Below are 24,052 nucleotides of genomic sequence, written 5' to 3'. Positions count from 1 at the left end.
ACACGCTTTGACCACAGATTGAGCTGTATCACCATCTCAAGAGACAAAACACAGAACCTGTCAACTGCATTTACAACAAGAGCGTCCATGAAAAATCATCTAAACCAATGATCATTTCCAGACAATGACTGAAAGACATGAATGTCATATTGAAAAGATCAAGAGTATCAAAATGAGGAACTACGAGAGTGATTGATTTGCCCCATTAAATCACTAGTTCGCCCAAAAATAAAAATTATGATTAATAAAAAAAAAAAGAAAAAGAATTAACATTTTATAAAATTAAAAGAAAACATGGGGAAATTTATATTAAAAAAAAAAATTGTGTCTCAGTGCGAAATAAATTTTTTATTTTTTTATTATTATTTACTAAATAAAATAATTAAAATATATAATACAAATATTATTTAAAAAAAAGAATGTAAAAAAAAATGAAACAATAAATTAAAATAATTAAAAACAAATGGAGAAATGTAAATTGTAAAACAAAATTTTCTGTTATTTAGAGTGCAAAAATTTCAATTTCAACTGAATTTTATCCAAATCTTGTACCGATGGTTTGAAACAATACGATGGCAACAAATGGTAACAAAATTATTTTTGGGTAACCATCTCATAATTAAAAAATCAACAACAAAAAAACACCACATCTATAAATGACCAAGTACAAACACAACTAATTCAACTTCATTAACGCCCAAACAAGTGCATTAAAGCACTTCAGATTGGAATAGCTCAATTTGAGATTTAAAACAGGTTTGTCATCACCACTACCTCAATCTAACCTCAAATTAATGTTTGAGAAAGCCGTACAGATGTGCTCAAACAGTGAGACGTTCAGACGGAGGTGAGGCCTGTACCGCGGTATTCTGGGTGGTTTGGGTTTAAACAGCTCTCAGGGATCTCTGAGCAAACGCTGCTCTTCCTAATGCCATGTTATCTTAGTACTAAAGCTTAAGTGCTGTTTGATAGCCTTTGCAGATATTCCTGACAAATGTTCAACAGCTATGAAAACGGCACTAAAAGACTTTAATGGGAGATTCCAGAGCTCTTGCACAATCTCGCTTCCCTAAACGTCGTTTAAAAGAGCCCATAACTCCAGAATGTGCGCTGAGAAACCAACTTCAACAACAGCTCAAAAACCAAACCTACATCCTCTTGAATTCGTCTGCCTTGAGTCGACACAGCAACAGGCATTTAAAAGAACAGATCACTCAAAAAAAAAAGCAGCAAATTTTTCACTCGCATCTCTTTTCAATGAAGGAAATCTGCTCTAACAAAAAGAGTTTTTGAAGGATTTATGACTGCTTTAAGAAAGGAACGTTTAAGGAACATATTTTTTTGAAAATAAAAACAACTTCCAATCGATCTTCATTACTTCTTAAATATATTTTACAAAATTAAACATTTAACGAAGTGAAAACTAGTTGTTTTCTCGCTTTCCTCAATTTTGTTAAATTTCTCAGAAATGGATTTCTTAATTTTACATTTCTAGTAAATGCATCTTAAATTTAAGGATGTTTAGATATTTGTACTGGGGAAAAAAGACAAAAATACTGAAGACGACGATGTTTTTTGCCATGCATGTAACATTTAAGTCGTGGCCTAATGGTTAGAGAGTCGGACTCCCAATCAAAAGGTTGTGAGTTCGAGTCCCGGGCCGGCAGGAATTGTGGGTGGGGGGAGTGCATGTACAGTTCTCTCTCCACCTTCAATACCACGACTTAGGTGCCCTTGAGCAAGGCATCGAACCCCCAACTGCTCCCCGGGCGCTGCAGCATAAATGGCTGCCCACTGCTCCGGGTGTGTGCTCACAGTGTGTGTGTGTGTTCACTGCTCTGTGTGTGTGCACTTCGGATGGGTTAAATGCAGAGCACAAATTCTGAGTATGGGTCACCATACTTGGCTGAATGTCACTTCACTTTCACTTTCACTTTAATGCCATGAATTTAAGACGTTTCGCTTTGTTTTAAGACCTTTTTAAGTGTACGGCAGGATTCAGATTTTTTTTGAGACCGGCAGAGATCCTGAACAATGAAAATAAAGGAGACATACTGTATACTTCCCGGCTCCAAAAAAAAAAAAAGAAAAAAAGAAAAGTGTAATCTGCATGACTATATTCCAAGTCGTCTAGAGGCAAAAATTTACGCCTGTTCTTTACACAATTTGTGGATCATAAAAAAATAGTTTAAAGAAAGTTGGTAGCCATACAGTTTCAGGTCCCATTGACTTCCATAGTGTGAACGAAAATACAATAGAAGTCAATGTGACCTGAAACGGTTTGCTTTATCAACTTTCTTCTATATTTCTTTCTTTGTTATTTTTGAAGACGAGCAAATGATGACAGAATTGACATTTTTAGGTGGAATATCACTAGTAAGTTGCTATATATACTGACTTTTATAACAATTTGAGGATAATTTTGACCTTTTGGAAGCTTGATTGCATGTGCATTCACTTTAGATTTTGCAATGAAATAATGAACTGAACAGCGAGTGCATGAACTGATAAAAATGCACATTTTGAATGCTTTGTATAAAAGCACCTGCCGCCGGAATGCATTAATGTAAATGATCTAAAGCTTAAAAAAGGTCTGGAATAACATGCGTGTGAGTAAAGAAAGAGTTGATGTTCCTTTAATTGTAAATCAGCACTTTTAGACTGACTTTTTTATAACTGTGATGAAAGATCAGGCCGAGGCCAGGACACTCGCTCCAACTCTCTGAAGAAACCGAGCTGATGTGCAGATCCGAACATCTTGAGCGCATTAGATCCTGTGTGTCCCATCGTGGGAAGAGACCCCTGGAGAGATGAACCCAGCCAAGAGCTCCATACACAAACAGCTCTTCTGCTCTGAAGGATCTGCTGGCATATTTACACAATCCCTGATCGCATCCGGACAACCGTAGGTTTGATTTCAAAGAGAGACCTCTGAGAAGATGCAGTTTGTGAAACTAATGATCAGAAGTTTTTTTTTATGTGTTTGAAAAAGTCTCTCCTGCTCACCAAGGCTGCATTTATTTGATCAAAAATACAGTAAAACTGTGAAATATTATTACAATTTAAAACATCTGTTTTCTGTGTGAATCTGTGTTAAAGTGTAATGTATTTCTGTGATGCTCCGCTGTATTTTCAGCATCATTCCTCCAGTCTTCAGTGTCACATGATCTTCAGAAATCAGAATAATATGATGATTTACTCCTCAAGAAACATTTCTGATTATTATCAATGTTGGACACTGTTGTGCTGTTGCACAATATTTTTTTGGAAACTGTGATGCATTTTATTTTTCAGGATTCATAGATGAACAGAAAGTTCAAAAGAACTGCATTTATTTGAAACCGAAATCTTTTGTAATGTTATAAATGTCTTTACTGTAACTTTTGATCAATTTAATGGATCCTTGATGAATAAAAGTATTAATTTTGTTTTCTTTTAAATATTGTGCATCACAAAAATATTCAGCAGCATGACTGTTTTCAACATTGATAATAATCAGAAATGTTTCTTGAGCAGCAAATCATCATATTTTCATGATTTCTGAAGATCATGTGACACTGAAGACTGGAGGAATGATGCTGAAAATACAGCGGAGCATCACAGAAATAAATTACACTTTAACACAGATTCACACAGAGAACAGTTATTTTACATTCTAATAATATTTCAAAATATTTTCTTTATTTTTGGACAAATAAATGCATCCTTGAGCAGAAGTCAGACTCTTGCACACAAACAAAAAAAAAAAACCTTAAACCCATACTTTTGCCCACTGGTGTGCACAAGATTATTCCAGTGTTAATCACAAATCGGTGATACTGCCTGTATTGATTAAGTTATTTGTCAGGTAATCTGGAAAAATGTAATGGAAAATATATTTATATCTGCAGGTCCAAAGCAAACTAATTCTAGGTGCCATGAGATATAAACAGCTGAAACATCAAGCTATTGAAGAAATTGTGTTTTGTCTGTGTGTGTGTGTGTGCTTTACCTCAGCAGCGAGAGGTTCAGGTTTCCCATACAGGCTTTGACTTTATTCTGGGCTTCCAGGTGTGTCATGCTATCCGTGGCGATGCCATCAATAGACAGCACGACATCCCCGACGCTGATCTTGGCTTTCGCTGCCTTTCCTCCTTCTGTCAGCTGCATCAAACAAACACACACACACACACACACACACAGAGTTCAGAGACCACGAACACACATGACAGCTGCTGTCTTCATAGGCAACAATACAATACGACTGCAATAGATTCTATTCGGGTGAGACGTTAATGAGCTCAATCTGACCCCTCAATCATTTAGAGTGGTTTTGTGAAGCAGATTCAGTCAGAGACACGATGTTGATCATGAACTCTTACACACCAAGCAGAGCTAGGGCAAATATCAATGACTAAACACTTCAATTTATCACTAAAATCCAGTTAAAGACTGTGTTTTGGTGTGCTTTTCTGAATGCTTTAGTTCCCTTTAATTGTAATTGCATTTAAAAGAGAGGCAGAAGTATTTTCTGCTAATCAATCTTTTAATCAATTTGAACAGAATGAACAGTTGCTTTACCCTTATTAGACTGATGATGGACACAAAGTTATTTTAATATTTATACACTATTATAGTATTTATTAATGTTTCAAGATATTTTAATATTTTCAGTTTTCATTTTTAGTTCAAGTTAAAAAAATGTAATCTTGCTTTTAATTTATTAAAACTAAAACTTTAGTCTTTTTAATCGTTTTATAGTGTTTACTAATACTATGATATATTTGTATATTTTCTTTAAAAATGTTAACGTTTTAGTTTTTTTTTTTTTATATTTATATTTAGATGTGATTTTTTATTTATTTTAGCAAAACTACCATTTATACTACTATAAATTTATTTTACTTGTTAATTGAAAAGACATTTTTTTTATTTTATTTTTAAGTTTAAGTCTAAGTCTTTTAATTTTGTATTTACTATTTTTTTTTTTTTTTTATATTTTTATATTTTCATTTAAGTTTCAGTTAAGTTTTTCTGCTTTTCATTTTCACTATTTTTGTTATATTTAGTATAAATTTCCATATTAGGTTTTATTTTGTTTTTGTTAATTTCCGGGGCATCATTTTTTACGTTTTTATTTTATTTTTTTATTTTATAGTATTCATTAATATTTCCATTTTTATATATTTTTTTAAAAATTTCAGTTTTTCTTTTTAATTTTAGATTTTGTTACATGCTTTATTTTTATTAGCTGGGTCCGTGTACTTTTGCGTCCATTTGTTTTTCCTTTTTTAACTCGTAATGGAAAAACGAATAACATGCTTTCTTCTTTATTCGTTTTTAGACTGGTGAAAAAAAATATTCACATACAAACTTATTTCCCATAGCATATAAGCTAAAATGCTTATTTAATTGAAAAGCAAATAATTTAAACAACTTTTTCCATGCTACAAGGTCCGTGTGTTTTTGTGTCCATTCGTTTTTCCTTTTTTAACCCGTAATTGAAATATTTGCTTATTCTATTATACGGAGCTTTTTCCTCCGAAAAAAAAAATGACTTTAAAGACAAAAGTAGCCTGGGCTAAATGTCGTTTCTTTAGAAAATTCAAGAAATTAACCATTTTAAAAAAAGTAAGTTTAAACAAAATGCAATGCATCACGCTTCTAAACAGGTGGTCTGGTTGAATCAGACGGCACATACTGGGGGAGGGGCCACAAATCCGTGAATAGCCTACACTACAGTTTACAAACCTGTGGGACTGGATTGCGAAAGCGTGGGCACGGTTTATGAAATTGTGGGTGGGCTACAAATTGCTAAAACTGAAGGCACGGTTTACAAATCTGAGAGCGCGGCTTAGAATATCGTGGCTAGGCTTATTAATCCGTGTGGGCATGATTTGTTAAACCGATCGTGGGAACGGTTTAAGAATTCGTGAGTAGGCCTAGCCTACGGTTTATAAACTGAGTGGACGGATGCAAAACCGTCCACGGATTATTTTTTTTATTTGTTTTTGCTTTTCACTTCGCGGGCTCCATATTATCTAAATGTTGCGGGTCAGCGCAAATAAAATGCAGAAATCAAATTTCATATTTTTGTAGAACGGAAAAAAAAGTTGTTCAAATTATTTGATTTTCAATTAAATAAGCATTTTAGCTTATATGCTATGGGAAATAAGTTTGTATGTGAATATTTTTTTCCACCAGTCTAAAAACGAATAAAGAAGAAAGCATGTTATTCGTTTTTCCATTACGAGTTAAAAAAGGAAAAACGAATGGACGCAAAAGTACACGGGCCTAGCTGTTTCCATTTTTTTATATTTCTATTTAGCTGCATTTTTTTTCTCGATTTTAGTTGTCATTTTTGCATTTCATTTTAATTCAGATTTATTACAATAATAACACAATGCAGCACTGTACTGTTAAAATGGAATACATTAAAGGTGATGATACAGTAAAACCAAATCCTCCACAGAAGCTGAAGATCAAAGAATGCCTGATACTCGGCTGACCTTTGACCTCTCGGCCCAAACTGAGGTGGTTCAGTTAAATGATACAGGCTCATCCGTGGGCTTTGATGCTGATGAAATACTAGCTTCAGGAGACAAGAGCCCAGCTAGAGGCCGTGATTTATTAAAGCTATAAATCTGCTGCTGGAGCTCAGAGACACTGCAGTCGGTTCATCTTCTCAGATCAGACCTGATGGCCTCTTAAAAACCAGCCTCGCTCTTGTTAGTACTAGCTTCAGATCTTGTCTGGACTAATAAACAAGCTAATACTTTACCAGATAACTACAGCGTGGGAAGGAAAGTCTTTACTCGGATGATTTATACAGAGAAAGATGAAACCAAACAGCTTCTGTGGAGATGAAGACTTGATTACTAAAGATGTTTGTGAAAGATGTTTTGAAGGCATGAAAACTTAAATTTTACCACTTTTATTGCATTAAAATTTGTTGATATTTCACTATAGGTTAGGGGTGAATAATTTTATCAGGTGTTTGATCATGCAACAATACATATTACTCCGTTTTCATTAAAAACCATTGCTATATAGATGATAACTTTGTCTAACACTCAAATTAATTTTTAGTATGAACGTTTTTGATAACACTGATAATGTTTGATATTTTTTGCTTTTCCCTTCCTGAATGTGCGATTCTGTCAGCAGTTACCCGTCCATGGGCTTTTCTGATTAACATGAAAAAATTATGATCGCAATATATTATCAGTACTACAGTTTATAAATACATTTTTCAAGGAAAATCAACATTTGTAAAATTATGTTTTTATTTAAAGCGATTTAAAAATAAACTTATAAACTTTAAATACAGTGAAATTAACATTTTATGCCTTTATTTGATTACAACTGTTTCGGATAATAAATTAGTATTAAAATTATAAGTCTAGAAAAAAGAAACTAGAAAATTTATTTTTTTAGGGCCCTTTCAAATTAAAACGGAATCAAGAAAATGTTTTACTGAAAAACAAACAAATCTAAAATCAATTAATCTTTAAATAAAAATAAATTAAAAAAATCAAAAAGGGAAAAACACGCTCACTAAAATCCCTGTCAAACAGCTCCTGATTACTGGACTAAGTTAGCTTTTGTGCTAATACTGTCAAAACACACACAAGGTTTACATAAAGACTAAACATAAAAACAAACATTTAAGATACAAACAGATATGTGCTTGTATATAAGATGCAAGCAGCTCTTAAAGGGACAGAACTAGTGCTGGGCAGTTTGACCAAAAATTTATATCACATTTATTTTTTTCAAAATTATGCCGTTTATGCCGTTTTTTTTTTTTGTTTTTCATGCATAATCAGGTGTTCAATGTATTTTCTGCTGGTTGATATTCCAAGACGTGCTTGCAGCAAAGGTACTGGAGCAAATTGCTCGTGTTGCTGTCTTTGGCGATAATTTTAGCCCGACAGCACTTGCACAAAATGGTTATAAAATATTTTTTCAGCATTGTGAGTCTTATCACAGAACAGTAACAATCTTTCATAGACATTAGTTTAAACTCAATAAATATAAACAACGCATTCATGCATTTTACTTCTAGGTTTGTATAATAAGCTGCTCAAGCAAGCAGCAAAACATTTAAACATACTAATTAGTCTACTCGTTAAAATATTTAAAATTAAAACACCCTCGTGCCTTTTGCATTTAAATCTTTATCACAAGAAATCCCACGGGTCTTAATGAACTTTGTTTTTCTGAATATTTTTTTTTTCTGTTTTTCTAAATATATATATATATATATATAGTTTTCCTTGTTTATCTAAAAGTGCACTTTTTCTTGTTTTAAACCTAGCCAATAATCCATGTGATGCGTGTGAAACACAGTAGGCTTTAATTAGTATACATTTATTGTGAAATGACTGCTTTTCCGTGCAAATCCATGTTCATCCCAGCACTAGACATAAACTAAATATGCTGCCAACAGTCATTAAAGGGATAGCTCACCCCAAAATGTTATTTCTGTCATTATTTACTCACTCACATGTTGTGCCAGAACTGTATTCATTCCTTTATTTTGCTGAACACAAAAAGATGTTATTTTGAAAAACACAGATAACCAAACAGTTGCTGATCCACACTGAATTTGATAGTAGGAAAAATACTACAGTGGACCAGCGACTCACGTTTTACACGTTCTTCAAAATAACATTTATGTTCAGCAGATGAAAGAAACTCAGGTTTAAAACAACTTTTGAGTGACAAATGATAATTTCTCTCCGCTGCTGGACACTGCACACTATTTCTAACCTTGTGTACTATACAGGACTGATATGAAGTGAACTGGGATAGAGGCAGTGTGCTCTCAATGTGTCTAAACAAGCAGCACTCATTTCTCATTTACAGGTGTGCATGTGAGGTATTACACAACCATGCATGACGAATATCACATTACACATACACATTTACATTTAGCTGACGCTTTAAAGCGACTTACAATTGCTATATATGTCAGAGGTCACACGCCTCTGGAGCAACTAGGGGTTAAGTGTCTTGCTCAGGGACACATTGGTGTCTCACAGTGGATTCGAACCTGGGTCTCTCACACCAAAGGCATGTGTCTTATCCACTGCACCGACACCACCCCAGTCATTGAGCACTACTGTGCTTCTCTTCACAACTGCAAAGAAACTAACTCAACAAACACACGACTCTCCTCCTGAGTCAGATTAGCACCCGCTCTGCTCTCGACCAAACCTTTATAACAACAACTGTGATACGGGACTGATAACATAACTACTGCCAGCCAGAACAATCAAGTTTTGCCTGCTCCCACGATTTGAGTCAAACGCTTTTAGAGCAACATGAGGACAATAAAAAAAATGAGGGGGATAAAACAATATTTACAGAAGTTTATCTTTGAAAAAATAAAAAACAAATAATTTTGTTTTATTAGGAATAGACTGGATCATGAAAAGTTGGCTTTTAATAGCATTAAATCAATCAATAAATAAATATAGGGCAGGACTTGTAAAATTATAAAATGTATACATAAATTTATTTGATTTATTGTTATATATTTAGTGGATTCAATTTAAATGACAGGGAATTGGACTGGATCATTAAAGCGGGTGAACAATCCCATAAAATATGTAGAAATAAAACATTAAAAAAAAAAAAAAAAAAAGTGATTTTTTTTTTTCACATACAAAAAAAGGTAGGTTTTTACCAATCAGAAACTGGTTGGAAAAGTGGATTTGTGTGAAATTGTAAATTTGTGTCCTCTTTAAAAGACAAAATGAGTCAAAGGGTGACTGTGACAGAAGTACAATTCTCCCATACTGACATGTTCAGTTCAGAAGTGAATTAAATGCATTATTCAAGCAGCAGGAACTGCAAATCCAGAGCTCACACAACTATACGTTCCAGCCTACAAATCTCCCAAACACCTCTCTGAGGGAGTCTGATGGGTCACACTTATGCGAGTCATTAGGTCAACGACAACAATTGACCCTCAAAGCCTGAAGCGCATGTAATGTCCCGAGGAGACCCAACAACACACTAAACACCTCCTGAAGCTGCACACACACACACACACACACACGTGAAAGACGCTTAACATTAGCAGCAGGCCCAGCAGTCTTTGCTTTTATTAACATCATAAACTAAACCTCAGCCTCATAAAGCTGAAGGCAACAAGGATCAAATCCCAGCGCAGAGAGCGACAACCCAAATCACACAACACCTCACAGCTTGCTTTCCAATGTTTTCATTAGTCATACTTCAAGCTACATTTTCAACATGAAAGATTAACAAGTTTTTAACAAACTATGCTGAGTTATGATGCGTGACCAGAGGAACTTTCCATATCCATATCTTCACACTTAAGCCAAGAGAAATAACAAGCAATGCAAGCATATTATAAACGTTTTGAGAAATTAAATAAATACATTTTAATTGGAAATTCAATGTTCACTAAAAATGAATAATGATTATAAATAAACAGAAAATATATTTAGTCTTGCCCTATATTTATATATATATTATATATTTTATAAGTATATAAATAATATATTGCATACTGTTTAAATAACATTATAGGTAAAAATATACACTATGCATTAAATTGCACTTAAAGGGGTGGCTGGTTATGATTTTACTTTTTTAAAACTTTAGTTAGTGTGTAATGTTGCTGTTTGAGCATAAACAATATCTGCAAAGTTACAACATAGAAGGTTCAATGCAATCGGAGATACTGTCTCTTAAAATTATGGCCTTTTAATGCCTACAAAAACGACTGGTAGAGACTGCAAGTTACTTCCCAGGTTGGTGACATCACAAACCCAGAAATGTACATAAACTCCGCCCACAGGAAAATGCAACAAAGGGGGCGGAGCCATGTAGCGCTGCTTTAGAGAAGAGGCAGAGCTGTTGCCATGCTGTCAAAACTAGGGGTGCACATAAAAATCTAATCATATAGGAATCATGATTCTGTCTTCTGATGATTCTAATGGATTCAAAAGTTTCAAAATCAATCTAAAGCAGCAGAGAGAGAGAGACAGAGAGAGATAAATAGATAGATGGATAGATATAGATATATATGCACAGATAAAGAATAAAGATTCACACTGAGCACCAAAAAGAGATTAAACAGGGTCTATTCTGATGTCATACTGACCTTATTACGAAACAAACAGGACAAATCTCCTTTGTTTGGTATAAAGTGAAGCTGAACGGTCCTCATTACATGTGTTTGGCAGATGAGCAGCTCTAGAAAGCCAAACAGATGAGATATTTGCCCTCTTGGCAGCCCTGAAGATGCTGGTTTAACGCCGGCCTGTAAACGCTAATGAACGGTTGCTCCACTACGAAGCCAAAGATCTGCGGCCCGTCTCCTTTTATAGCCATCTGAGGGTATCATGGGCCACATCACACACACACACACACACACACACACCAGAGAACCACTGGCAGAACAATGACCCAACATCCACAAAACAGCCGAGCAATCCCAGCAACCAGCAGACTGTTGTGACATTTACAGGCCTTCATCTACAACTTCATCTAAGCCACTAAAACTCGTTGCTTCTCAATTTAAACCAAAAAAAGAGGCAGAAATGAAGGCTATAATGAGAGAACCACAAGTAACGCTGTTTACTGCTGGAGAAAAATAAGTATGGTGGTACAAATAATTACAAGAAGCAGTTCAGAGTAATTGATAAAGAAAAAACACCACATGCTGTAATCCAAGTGAAGTGAAGTGACATTCAGCCAAGTATGGTGACCCATACTCAGAATTTGTGCTCTGCATTTAACCCATCCGAAATGCACACACACAGAGCAGTGAACACACACACTGTGAGCACACACCCGAAGCAGTGGGCAGCCATTTATGCTACGGCACCCAGGGAGCAGTTGGGGGTTCAGTGCCTTGCTCAAGGGCACCTAAGTCGTGGTATTGATGGTGGAGAGAGAACTGTACATGCACTCCCCCCACCCACAATTCCTGCCGGCCTGAGACTCGAACTCACAACCTTTCGATTGGGAGTCCGACTCTCTAACCATTAGGCCACGACTTCCCAGATATGATTTATATTAAATCAAACTAAATAAGACAATGACATAGAAATTTTGACAGAAAGTCTTTCTAGTAATTTAATGTAATTTGTGTGTGTTTTTTTATTCAGCGGCAGAAAAACACACAAAAAATTTTTTATTACTAGAAATAAATTAAATAATGTCAGTTTATATCCTGCAATTCTAAGTATGGTGATACAAATAATTACAGAGAAGCAGTTCAGCGTAATTGATGAAGGAAATCTGATCGTGAGTTATGATAAACCACACAAAATAAGACAACACTCATTTCAGCTCAGACGTGGACGACGGCCAAACGCTTCCATGTGTGCCTCTGCAATCAAACGCAAATTAAATTTGGTGAAATTCCCCATAAAGATGTCAGATAATAAACCTACGGATCATCATTATCCGCTCAAAACCTCATCCGTGAATCCACCATCGGTCCAGATGCATGCAGGTGCTGTCAAAACAAAGCCAAAGGGAAATTTCCATTCCTCTTTATACGACGAACAATAGCGATCTAAATTAAAATACAGTATTTACTGACTGCTTGTGCAGCAACACTGATCTACATGTGTGTTTGGCACAGATACGATCAGCACAACTTCAGCCAGCTGTGTTAAATGACTCCTAAAACTCATTAAAAACTGTGCTGGACTGCTTTGAATCACCTCAAACCACAAGGCCAGTTATTTCTGGTAATAATACTCAATTTAAGCATCCTGATTTGTACACTTTGTAAAGAACAGAGACACTTAACTTAGCAAACAGCATCAACTAAGGTTAAGATTCCTCTTTCAACTGTGGAAAGATATTATTTGGATGTTAAACGTAGAGGAACGGTTGCTTTTCCTCCATTAATCTTTATCAAGAGCTGAAAACGTGCCGATTCGTTGCATGGTTTTGCTGTCAGTGTATTGAGACCACACTCATCGGGTAAAGTTCACTGACTTCTGAAGCTGGATGAATGAAGGAGCTTCTGGACGGCGCTTGTTAATGTGCTTTAACGTCTCTTTAAAAGGTCTTATTCGGATCTGGGAGATTTCTCTCGCTGTGTGATCAGTGTCAAACATTCCTGGAGCGTTTTGGGACAAGCAGGTGTTGTGCTGGAACTGGATGAGGAAATGTTGTGTTCCTAAAATACTTCTATTATGTCACACACAGGCTATACTACACAATAAAAGTACTAATGCATAGAAGCGCAGAAATATTTGTCTTGAGAATGAAAGCATGAGTGCTTCCTGACAGTGTTATTGTAGTATCACTGTGATACTAGTTTTTATTAATAGCCTGAATTAGTTTATGTTTTCTGTACGTTTATATTTTAATTTTAATCATTGTTGTTTATTTGTCATTTTTATTAGATTGTTTAATTTATGTCTATATTGTTTTTAACTAATCCGTTAAAGTTTGTTTTATTATCAGGAAATAAATTCATTAATTAATACTGAAAAAATGACTAATTAAATTACATAAAATATGCATTTAAGTAAATATAAAATTAAATGTTAATAATGAATAAAGACATTTAAAGATCTATATAAACAGATTTATGGGAGATAAAAATAAATATACATGTTAAATGTAAATTTAAAATGCATTTAATTTTATATAGCTATAAAATAGCATACACGCATATAATTTATATAAATTGAAAAACTAATAAAAATAATACATTTCTATAAACAATTATAAAAAACTATTTATAAAGAGTAAAATGCACTTAATATATAATATTATAACTATAAAACTAATATATAACTGATAGAAAATAAGTATATTGTTATATATACATTTGTTTAATTTTTAATTATCAAGTTTTTCAAGTAATAATATTTGTAAGGTTTTAGTTAAGATAAATTCACTTTTTACTTTGTAACTTTTTCTTGCAATTCTGAGAAGAAAAAAAAAGAGGTCAAAATCGCGATATATAAAGCTGCAACTGTGAAAACAAAAGCAACTGGGAGAAGAAAAAAAAAATGAAATAAATTTAAAATAAAAACACTTAAGACAATTGCAAGATGTGAGAAAGAAAGTCACAATTACTATGTAATATTTTTTATACCAGAAACAGGGTTCTATAAAATAAACATTTCTCCAAATCATAAGTACAGTACATAAGTTTTGCTTATATTTTTCCTTTAAAGTCTACAACAAACCTGTAATTATGAGCATTATACTAGTGATGATTAACCACCCATTTAAGAGAAAGACATGCAAAAGCTTGAACTCATCACGTGTTTGTCTCATGTCACAGCTAATAACTGACAGCTAGCATGAGGCTCTTCATCCAGATGTGCTGCAGATGAACCTCGTGGATCCAAACACAGGAGCATCAGAATCATTCACTCAAACACAAACAGGCTCTCGTTAATGTGTTAATGCTCTCAACTCCATGGCAATGCAATCAAAACAACATTCCGCTGCTGGAGGAGAAGAAAGCAAGCCAGAGAGCATTTCATTTCCACATCTGATACTGAAACAACACTCGTATACAGCAAACCTGAGAGGTGCCATAGAAATAAACCCATAGCACTTCTGGAAAATCTGTTTACGAGGATGTCCACTCATGTGAGTTGCACGATAAAAGTGGATTTACTTTACATGGAGCGAGTTTAGCTCAGATGAACAGTTAAACATTGCTCTCTTTATCAACTGTTAGTAGAAAATTCATAGATGGCACATTTATTTAATAGCATCAAAAGTAAAATCCAAGACATATTAGATAGCAAAAACACCAATAAAATTAGTGTTACCATTTTTTGCTTTTGTTAAATTTGCTGACTGATAATTTTTTTATTATTGCTAAAAATATAATAAATTAAATTAATAAAATAAAAATAAAACCAAAATATATAAAAGTAAACTATAAAACCAAAAATAAAGCAATATAAAACAGCAAATATAAAATGATTTTTAGATATATAAAATATAAAACAAAAAATAAATTAAAAAAATTATCCAAAATATCAAAATATTACATCAAAAATATTAAATAAAACCAAAATATCCAAGTATTAAACAAAAATTTATATATATATATATATATATATATATATATAGAGAGAGAGAGAGAGAGAGAGAGAGAGAGAGAAAATACACAGAAAAAAATAAAGCAATATAAAACAAAACTAAAAAAGGTTAAAAAAAAGTTACTTAAAAATTAAAGAAATAAAAAATAAATAAAATAACATTTTAAATAAAATAATTAAAATAAAAATTGTAAAAAGTAACAATTTTTTTATAGTTTTTATATAGAATATAAACAAAACTAAATCATATAAAAGTAACAAAATTAAATATAAAAAAGCATTATTGTTCTTTAAACTGTAAATTACTTTCTCATCTAAAAATTAAATACAATTAAAAATACAATTACTTTGTAGTTTTACTTTTCATTATCAATAACGAAATAAAAAACAATAAAATAAAATAAAAAAAAAACTCTTCCTAAAATTGCAATTTACTTGTTTACTTGTAATTCTTTTTCTTCTGTAACCCAAAAAATAAAATAAAAATAAAAAAATTAAACAAATTAAAAAGATAAAAAAATTAATAGTTTTAGATTTCATTATCAATACTGAAATGTAAAATATAATCAACAATTCAAAAAGCAATAAAAATAAATAAATAAAAATTCACTGTTTCTGAAACTGTATTTTACTTGTAACTCATCATCATCTCTTACCAATCTACATACAAACAGAGAACAAGAGCTTGTCCAAAGTCAGATTACATCCACACCATATTCACCCGGCCTCCTTGGCAATGAATCCAAACGCTTGCCATTTTTCAGCACACAAATCCACAAAAGCTGTAAATCAGAGAGCGGAGTAAGGCAGCGTGACATGATGGATGGGTTTCATTCACTTCACGATTAAAACCAGATCACCTCACACTAAAGCTCAATGTGCTGCGGTCGCGCAGATCCCGCTCAGATTTTACTGCCATTGGCATTCACACAAGCATTGTTATAAGACTCTTTCATAGTCACTTGAAATAGCCCGGGATGGTTTGCTAGGGGTCTGAGTGTAAGAGCTCATTCCTGTTGTGCTTTGTTTTTAAAGGGGAAGTGACTCTGTTAAAGCCTGTAGAAAGAGTCTATATTTAGATCCAGGGAATTCTATCTGAACTGATGATCTTTTTGGATATAAAGCAAAGCAGAAAATGTTACAAGCCCATAAATGTTACCTAAAGACAGTCAGAACATACTTTGGTGTTATGGGCTGGACGACACTCAAGAGAATGATTTAGAGTTGAGTTTTCCTGTAAATGTGCTATTTTATATCAGATCAAAGCATTCGCACACTTCCAAATGATTAGAAATGGCAGAAATCAGTCCCTTTTGCAGCTCAAGCTGGAGTGTTCCTGCACACTTTCATCTTGGCTGAATATCTGAATGATTCAGAGGTCAGAACTGCTGAACTTTCCCTTTGAAACCAGAGGATAAAACTGAAAATGTTGTGGCAGTGTCTTAACTTTTATAAAGAATATCTCTTTGGATTTGAGACTTTAGTCTTTGCAACTTTACAGATCTTCTTCGTGCACCAAGAGCTTGTAACACTCCAAAGAGAAAGTTTGCATCATATGACCTATAGCTAAATTCTCTGTGAATAACTAATCCATCCATTTTCCAGCAGAGAAATGCACAAATTAGAAAAATCATGCTGTTACCATGCAAACAGAAAATGCACCAAAAGAGCTACATATGAATATTTTGCTATGAAAATGTTAAATGCAAAGCTTATAATGACAGTCAGTGGTTTTATGTTTTCATACTTCTATGGCGAGTAACTTCTTCTCTCATAAACTAATTTACAATACTCTTGGTCTTTATTACCAAACACAAATCAAAGCTTATAATGCTGCGATTCATCTCAAACCAGTGCTGTTTCCCAAAAGCCTCGTAAGTCTAAACAGATCATAGAAAACATTAGTGCCAATAGCTTCAATGATCTACTAAGCCTTACAATGCTTTTGGGAAAAGGCACAACTTTGGTTGGTTTGAAATCCCTTTAGAGAAAAAGAAACTGGAAAAAACAAGACAGATGGCCACCGTTGAGCTCTATAAAGCCTGACAGGACCATGTTAAACGTGATCTTTTGCCATTCACTCAACAAAAACACACAAACACACACACACAATGGGTAAAATAAGTTTTGAACATGTCACCATTTTTCTCAGTAAATATATTTCTAAAGGAGCTGTTGAAATGAAATGTTCACCAGATGTTGGCAACAATGCAAGTAATCCATACAGTACATACAAAGAAAACAAAACCAACGTGTACATAAATTAAGTTGTGTACCCAGGGGAAAAGTATTGAACACTCTTATTGAAATGTATTTAATATTTGGTACAAAAGCGTTTGTTGTTAATGACAGCTTCAAGTTGCTCCTGTATGAAGAAACTAGTTGTGTGATTTTGGCCCATTCTTCCACACAAACTTCTTTAAATCTGGAAGGTTCTGTGAACCTCTTCTATGAACTCGGATCTGTGATTCTTGCCATAGATTTTCTATTGGATTCAGGTTAGGTGATTGGCTAGCCATTCTAGCAACTTTATTTAAGTGTTCGTTACGAAACTGAAAAATTAGATTCCAAGACTTTCAAGGACTTCAAGCACTACTTTTTTTGGTTTTCAAGGACTAAAATTAGAGATCTTATCAAACTATTTTGTTATTATCTTATCCTTTTTTATAAAACTAAATGGCACAAATAAAGTGCAGCACGAAATCATGTAATGACAGTGGTAACTTTAACAATTGAAAGAATATTATGGCAAAGTAATCACTTTCCTTATTCAAACAGTTTTTTTTTCATGAATATGATTGACCTGAAGAATGAAAGCTGTATCATACACTTGGGAAATTATGAGCTAAATCACAACTTTTCAACGCAAGGGTGTGTTACAATTAGTGTTGTCAATAGACCCGGTACATCAGTACTAAAAAATTAAAATGTGACGGTACCAGATTTCTTTAAGTACCGGTGGTACCAAGGACCCGGTCAACCCGGTTCTTGACGCATACAGCGCTATGATTTCCGCGAAGCAGAAAACGCGGATGGAATCTCAAAATCCAGTCATGAAAATGAAACTTACATTATAATACAGACAGTCATCGAATTTAAAAAAAGTTAGCATAAATGAATCAAATCAAATCTCCATATGGACCAGTATCTGTAAAAGTTAAACTGCAAAAGATGGTTGAAATATGAATCCTGCATGTTCTGCACGTCTCTGTGTGAATTAATGAATGGTTTGTTTACTACATAGACTGAAGCTCGTGACGCTTGCAGTAATGAGGACATAAATACATCAACAACACCACCAGAACTGTTCTGAGTCACTTCACAAGCATTTTACGGTTTCATTGGAGTAAAGCCAGTGTCAATTCAAAGGTATTCACGGTAACCCGTCAAAATAAGTTCATTTTTACATAACGGTATTGTGATAGAAATATTACTATTATTTAGTAGAATGTATGTGATACTGCTACTATTGAATTTTTTTTATAAAACTATTTTTTAAAGAAATAAATCACGCAATATTTCTTCCATGTTTTAATTTTAATAGCAAATCCCCTTTATTTACAAAAAAATAAATGGGTTTAAATTTCATTACAAAGACAAATTAAATTTGGGTGAAACTTGTTTACTGTTTTTCATAATTATATTACTTGTAGAAAAATTTAAACACAATTGTAAATAAGTATAAAGAATGGCATTGGTTTTATTTTTAGTGATAAAAAGGTGTTTTTTTTTTTTTAAATAAGCATATTTTTGTGTTTTGCTTTGGTACTGAAATTGGTACCGAGAACCGTGGATTTTCACTGGTATCGGTACCGAATACCAAATTTTGGTACAATGACAACACTAGTTACTATACACTTATCTCTTGAGATATACAGATACTTGGTTCACTAGAATGAGACAATATTTTAAACACTATTTTAAAGATTTTCTTTAAATGACAAAATGTGTGTATTCTTTTAAATCTCACAAATTAAAACAATGCAGTTGTATTTTTAAATATTTTAACTAACTCTTGCACTGTAACTTATTGTTCTGGTAATCAAGTAATCTGCTAATTATTTTGACAACGGAGTAATCTGATATTTTTTAGTAACACAAATGGACCTAAAGTGAAAAATAGGCTTTAATATGACTATTTGTATATAAACTAACGATGAGGCAATAATAATTGGTTCAAATAAAGTATCAAAACCAAGTAATTACATGGTTTTATTGAACAACCCTGATAAAACAGGCCTACATAATGTAATATGCCTACACAATATATGAACACAAACCCCTGCAGAGGGAGCCACTCTGTCCACCCTGGTTTGTTTTTCATCATCCTGGTAGATCACAGGAGATTGTTTATCAAGAATGTCTTGGTACATTTTCCCAATAGTCCTTCCTTCAATTATATGAATTTTGCTACTGCCACACCATTATGTTTTGGCGTGAGGTGCTGTGCTATTTGATCCCCAAACATGGAGTGTATTATGGCATCCAAAGTAGGGATGGGCGTTTTCTGCAAATATCACATACTGTCATAGACCAGTCTCTTCCTTCTGTTTGTTTTCCTCCTTTCACACACGCGCACACTCATACAGCTGATTACTATTATCTCAGCGCTCGCGCTGCGCACACACACTCTAATCAGTCCCATTCATGTTTCTCCTCCTTACCTCTCTCGCAGCTGTTTCCCGTTAGAATCAACACTTACACTGATTATCTCTCACCTGATCCTTTTTGTCTCTCTAATTCTCTCGGCTACTTCTAGTCACTGTTTGCTCTGTCTTTTGTCGGATTATTGCAGAACGTGGTGCTTTCGCTCTGGTTCTTGATTAAAATCTTTTCAGCCATATTTCTCTCGTGCATCCCCTAGCCTAGCCTAGCCTAGCCTAGCCTTGTCTTGTCCTGCTCTGTTGTTTTGTTAGTAAGAGTTGGTCATTAACCTTTGTTCTCTGCCCAGTTCACCTCCTGTCAGTGGACCTTCACTCACCTGCCGCCTGCGAGCGGTTAGCGCCGGACACGGGGACTGAGAACTGTTGTTGCTCTCCGATCTTCAGGCACTGGATTCCGGTCCCTTTCACCTGTCCATCAAGGATCTTTTTGTTATTTCTCAGACCTGCGTCAATCGACGGCAGTCTCCTTGTTTGTAGTTTTGGACAATAAACTGTACTGCATAACCTATGCTTTTGGGTCCTCCATTCTGAACCGTGACAGAATAATCCGACCACAGATGGACCCAGCGGGGGAAGGACCGTTTCGTACGGCCATCGAGCTGCAGGGAGTCACGCTGGGCAGGCACGATGCAGAGATCTCTGAGACTCGCCGCTCCGTGGAAGGCCTGACCGCGCAGGTGGCGGACTTGACTGCTCGTCTTCATCGCTATCAGCTCGAGGCATCCGCTTCTCGTGGGAGTTCTGCTGAACCTAGGATTAACAATCCCCCCAGCTATGCCGGTGAGCCCACACAATGCCGTGCTTTTCTCACTCAATGCGAGGTTGTGTTCTCCTTGCAGCCAGCCACCTATGCCCAGGATCGAGGACGCATTGCTTACGTAATCTCGCTGCTGTCTGGCAGGGCACGTGAGTGGGGAACCGCCTTCTGGGCGTTGAATTCTGACCTGACTAATCGTTTCCAGCTATTCAAGGAAGAGATGGTAAAGGTGTTTGACCGCTCGGTCCATGGTCAGTAGGCGTCTCGCCAGCTCGCGGTCCTTCAGCAGGGAAGACGTCCGGTGGCTGATTATGCGATCGAGTTCCGTACTCTAGCAGCCTCGTCAGGATGGAATGAACCTGCTCTTATTGCTCACTTCCTTGAGGGCCTCAATTCCAACTTTAAGGACGAGATTTATGCACGAGAGATTCCTGGGCAGTTTGATCAGCTAGTGGAGTTGGCGATCCGTCTGGACAAGCGCTTGGGGATGCGCCGTCATACTCGCGGTCTGGGGACCGAGCGACCAGTAACTCCGCCCACACCCTCTGTTCCTGCTCGGAGCGATCTTGAAACGGAGCCTATGCAGCTGGGTGGCATTCGGATCTCGACGGCCGAGCGTCAGCGACGGATAATAAACCATCTCTGTCTCTACTGCGGCTCCGATGGCCACTTTGTGTCCTCCTGCTCTGTAAAAGCCAGAGCTCGCCAGTAGCTAGGGGAGTTCTGGCAAGCGCAACTAGCCTTCTCCCCTCGTCCAAGACACGCACTACCCTCCCGGTGACGCTCCGCTGGTCTACCTCTTCTGCCTCCTGCCTGGCTCTCATCGATTCTGGTTCGGAGGCAAGTTTCATTGATGAGAGATGGGCACGTGAACATGACATTCCTCTTGCTGACCTTGATGAATCCACTACTGTGCTCGCGTTGGATGGTAGTATAATTTCTAAGGTTCATCGCACCACCCGACCGGTGAGTCTCACCATCTCGGGGAACCATCAAGAGACTATTTATTTTTTTATTTTTCAGTCCCCCTTTACTCCTATTGTTTTGGGCCACCCGTGGCTGGCTAAACACAATCCCCATATTAATTGGACTAATGGTTCTATCTTGTCTTGGAGTCTTTCGTGTCATGTTGATTGTCTTGTGTCTGCCATTCCTCCTGTTTCCTCTGTTTCTGTGTTTCAGGAAGAGGCCGGGGATTTGTCTGGAGTGCCGGAGGAGTACATCGATCTGCGAGCGGTTTTCAGTCGTGCCCGGGCTTCTTCTCTTCCTCCCCATCGACCATACGATTGTGCTATCGATCTTCTTCCTGGTACTACTCCTCCTCCTCGCGGTCGGTTGTATTCGTTGTCTGCGCCCGAACGTGAGGCCTTAGAGAAGTATCTCTCCGAGTCTATTGCGGCTGGTACTATCGTTTCTTCCTCCTCTCCCGCTGGTGCTGGATTTTTTTTGTGAAAAAGGACGGTTCTTTACGTCCCTGCATTGATTATCGAGGGCTGAATGACATCACTATTAAGAACCGCTATCCCTTGCCTCTCATGTCTTCAGCCTTCGAGATCTTGCAGGGGGCGAAGTTTTTCACAAAACTAGATCTACGCAATGCGTACCATTTAGTTCGAATCAGAGAGGGAGATGAGTGGAAGACCGCGTTTAACACGCCCCTCGGTCACTTTGAATATCGGGTTCTTCCCTTCGGTTTGGTCAACGCTCCCGCTGTCTTTCAGGCTCTTATTAATGATGTCCTGAGAGATATGCTTAACGTCTTTGTGTTTGTATACCTAGATGACATACTTATTTTCTCACCCTCCCTCCAAGTGCACGTCCAGCATGTTCGTCGAGTCCTGCAACGCCTCTTAGAGAACCGCCTCTTTGTTGAACCAGAGAAATGCATATTCCATTCTCCGTCAGTTACGTTTCTGGGATCTGTCGTTTCCGCGGGGGGAATAAGTATGGACCCTTCCAAGGTTCAAGCCGTCATTGATTGGCCTATACCCAATTCCCGAGTCGCTCTTCAGCGCTTCTTAGGTTTTGCTAATTTTTATAGACTGTTTATTCGGAATTTCAGTCAGGTGGCTGCCCCACTTACTGCGCTCATCTCGGTCAAGTCCCGTTTCACTTGGACCGAGGCGACCCAGTCTGCGTTCGACCGTTTGAAGACGTTATTTACCTCTGCTCCTATTCTTATCAATCCTGACATCGAGAGACAATTCATCGTCGAGGTCGACGCGTCGGATGTGGGGGTGGGGGCGGTACTTTCACAGCGCTCACCTATAGATGATAAGGTTCACCCGTGTGCATTCTATTCACATCGTCTCTCTGCTGCGGAGCGCAATTATGATGTAGGTAACCGCGAGTTATTGGCCATTTGTCTGGCATTAGGTGAGTGGTGCCACTGGTTAGAAGGCTCTTCGCAGCCATTCATTGTGTGGACAGATCCCAGGAATCTTGAGTATATTCGATCCGCTAAGAGGCTCAATGCTCGTCAGGCTCGTTGGGCGCTTTTTTTCTGTCGATTCAATTTCACGATCTCCTATAGACCTGGTTCTAAGAACACCAAGCCTGATGCTTTATCTCGTCTGTTCGGCTCCTCAGAGGATGCCGCTACCAAGGAGAACATTCTCCCCCGTGGGTGTGTGATAGGGGCTGCCGTTGGGGGGGTAGAGCGGATGGTTAGACGGGCTCTAGACCGCGCTATTACTCCACGACAGTGTCCTAAACAATTATTATTCGTTCCCGAACCTGTCCGCCCGGCAGTTCTCCGTTGGGGGCATGCGTTTAGAGTCTCCGTTCATCCTGGTGTCAGGGGTACGCTCGCCGTTATTCGTCAAAGATTTTGGTGGCCTACCAGAGAACGTGATATTCGCCGTTACGTATCCGCATGTCCTGTCTGCGCCCAGACTAAGTCTGGCAATTCACCCCCCGCCGGTTTACTCCGGCCACTTCCTACTCCGTCTCGTCCATGGTCGCATATCGCCTTAGATTTCGTCACGGGTCTCCCTCCATCCATGGGGAATACCGTCATCCTCACTGTGGTGGATCGATTTTCTAAGGCCGCCCACTTTGTTCCGCTTCCCAAATTACCCTCTGCTAAAGAGACAGCTCAGGCGGTAGTTAATCATGTCTTCAAGCTCCACGGTCATGTTGTTTCTGATAGGGGTCCGCAATTTATCTCTCAATTCTGGAGGGAGTTCTGCCGACAGATCGGCGCCACCGTCAGTTTATCGTCAGGTTATCACCCCCAAACTAACGGGCAGGCCAAACGGGCCAATCAGATTTTAGGTCGTATGCTCCGTAGTCTAGCATTCCAGGCTCCTTCCTCCTGGTGCGAACAGTTACAGTGGGCTGAATATGCGCATAATTCATTACCGTCATCCGCCACAGGGCTTTCTCCTTTTAACTGTTGCCTCGGTTATCAACCCCCGCTCTTCCCCTCTCAAGAGCTCGAGGTTTCCGTTCCGTCGTTTGAGGCATTCATTCAGAGATGCCATCGTACGTGGGGGAGGGTGAGAGCTGCTCTTTGTCGGACCAAGGCTCGCTCTCGCTGAGCAGCCAACCGTCGTCGCGTTAAGGCCCCTAGA

At 36.9% G+C, this 24,052-nt stretch overlaps 1 protein-coding gene across 6 annotated transcripts in view; it reads right to left on the bottom strand.

Moving 5' to 3' along the window:
- Window positions 1-24,052, bottom strand: part of LOC132127809 (PDZ and LIM domain protein 5-like) — a 94,896-nt gene that overhangs the window by 45,876 nt on the left and 24,968 nt on the right. For all 6 annotated transcript variants that reach the window (XM_059539945.1, XM_059539944.1, XM_059539946.1 and 3 more), the window contains exon 3: window positions 3,992-4,143. In XM_059539945.1, coding sequence (XP_059395928.1) covers window positions 3,992-4,143 — 152 coding nt within the window. The remainder of the gene's footprint in view (window positions 1-3,991; window positions 4,144-24,052) is intronic.

The sequence above is a fragment of the Carassius carassius genome, chromosome 45 (assembly GCF_963082965.1).
Source record: "Carassius carassius chromosome 45, fCarCar2.1, whole genome shotgun sequence".
Classification (NCBI taxonomy): domain Eukaryota; kingdom Metazoa; phylum Chordata; class Actinopteri; order Cypriniformes; family Cyprinidae; genus Carassius; species Carassius carassius.
The sequence above is the reverse complement of the archived record's forward strand: the minus strand, read 5'-3'. Positions and strand labels throughout refer to the sequence as shown.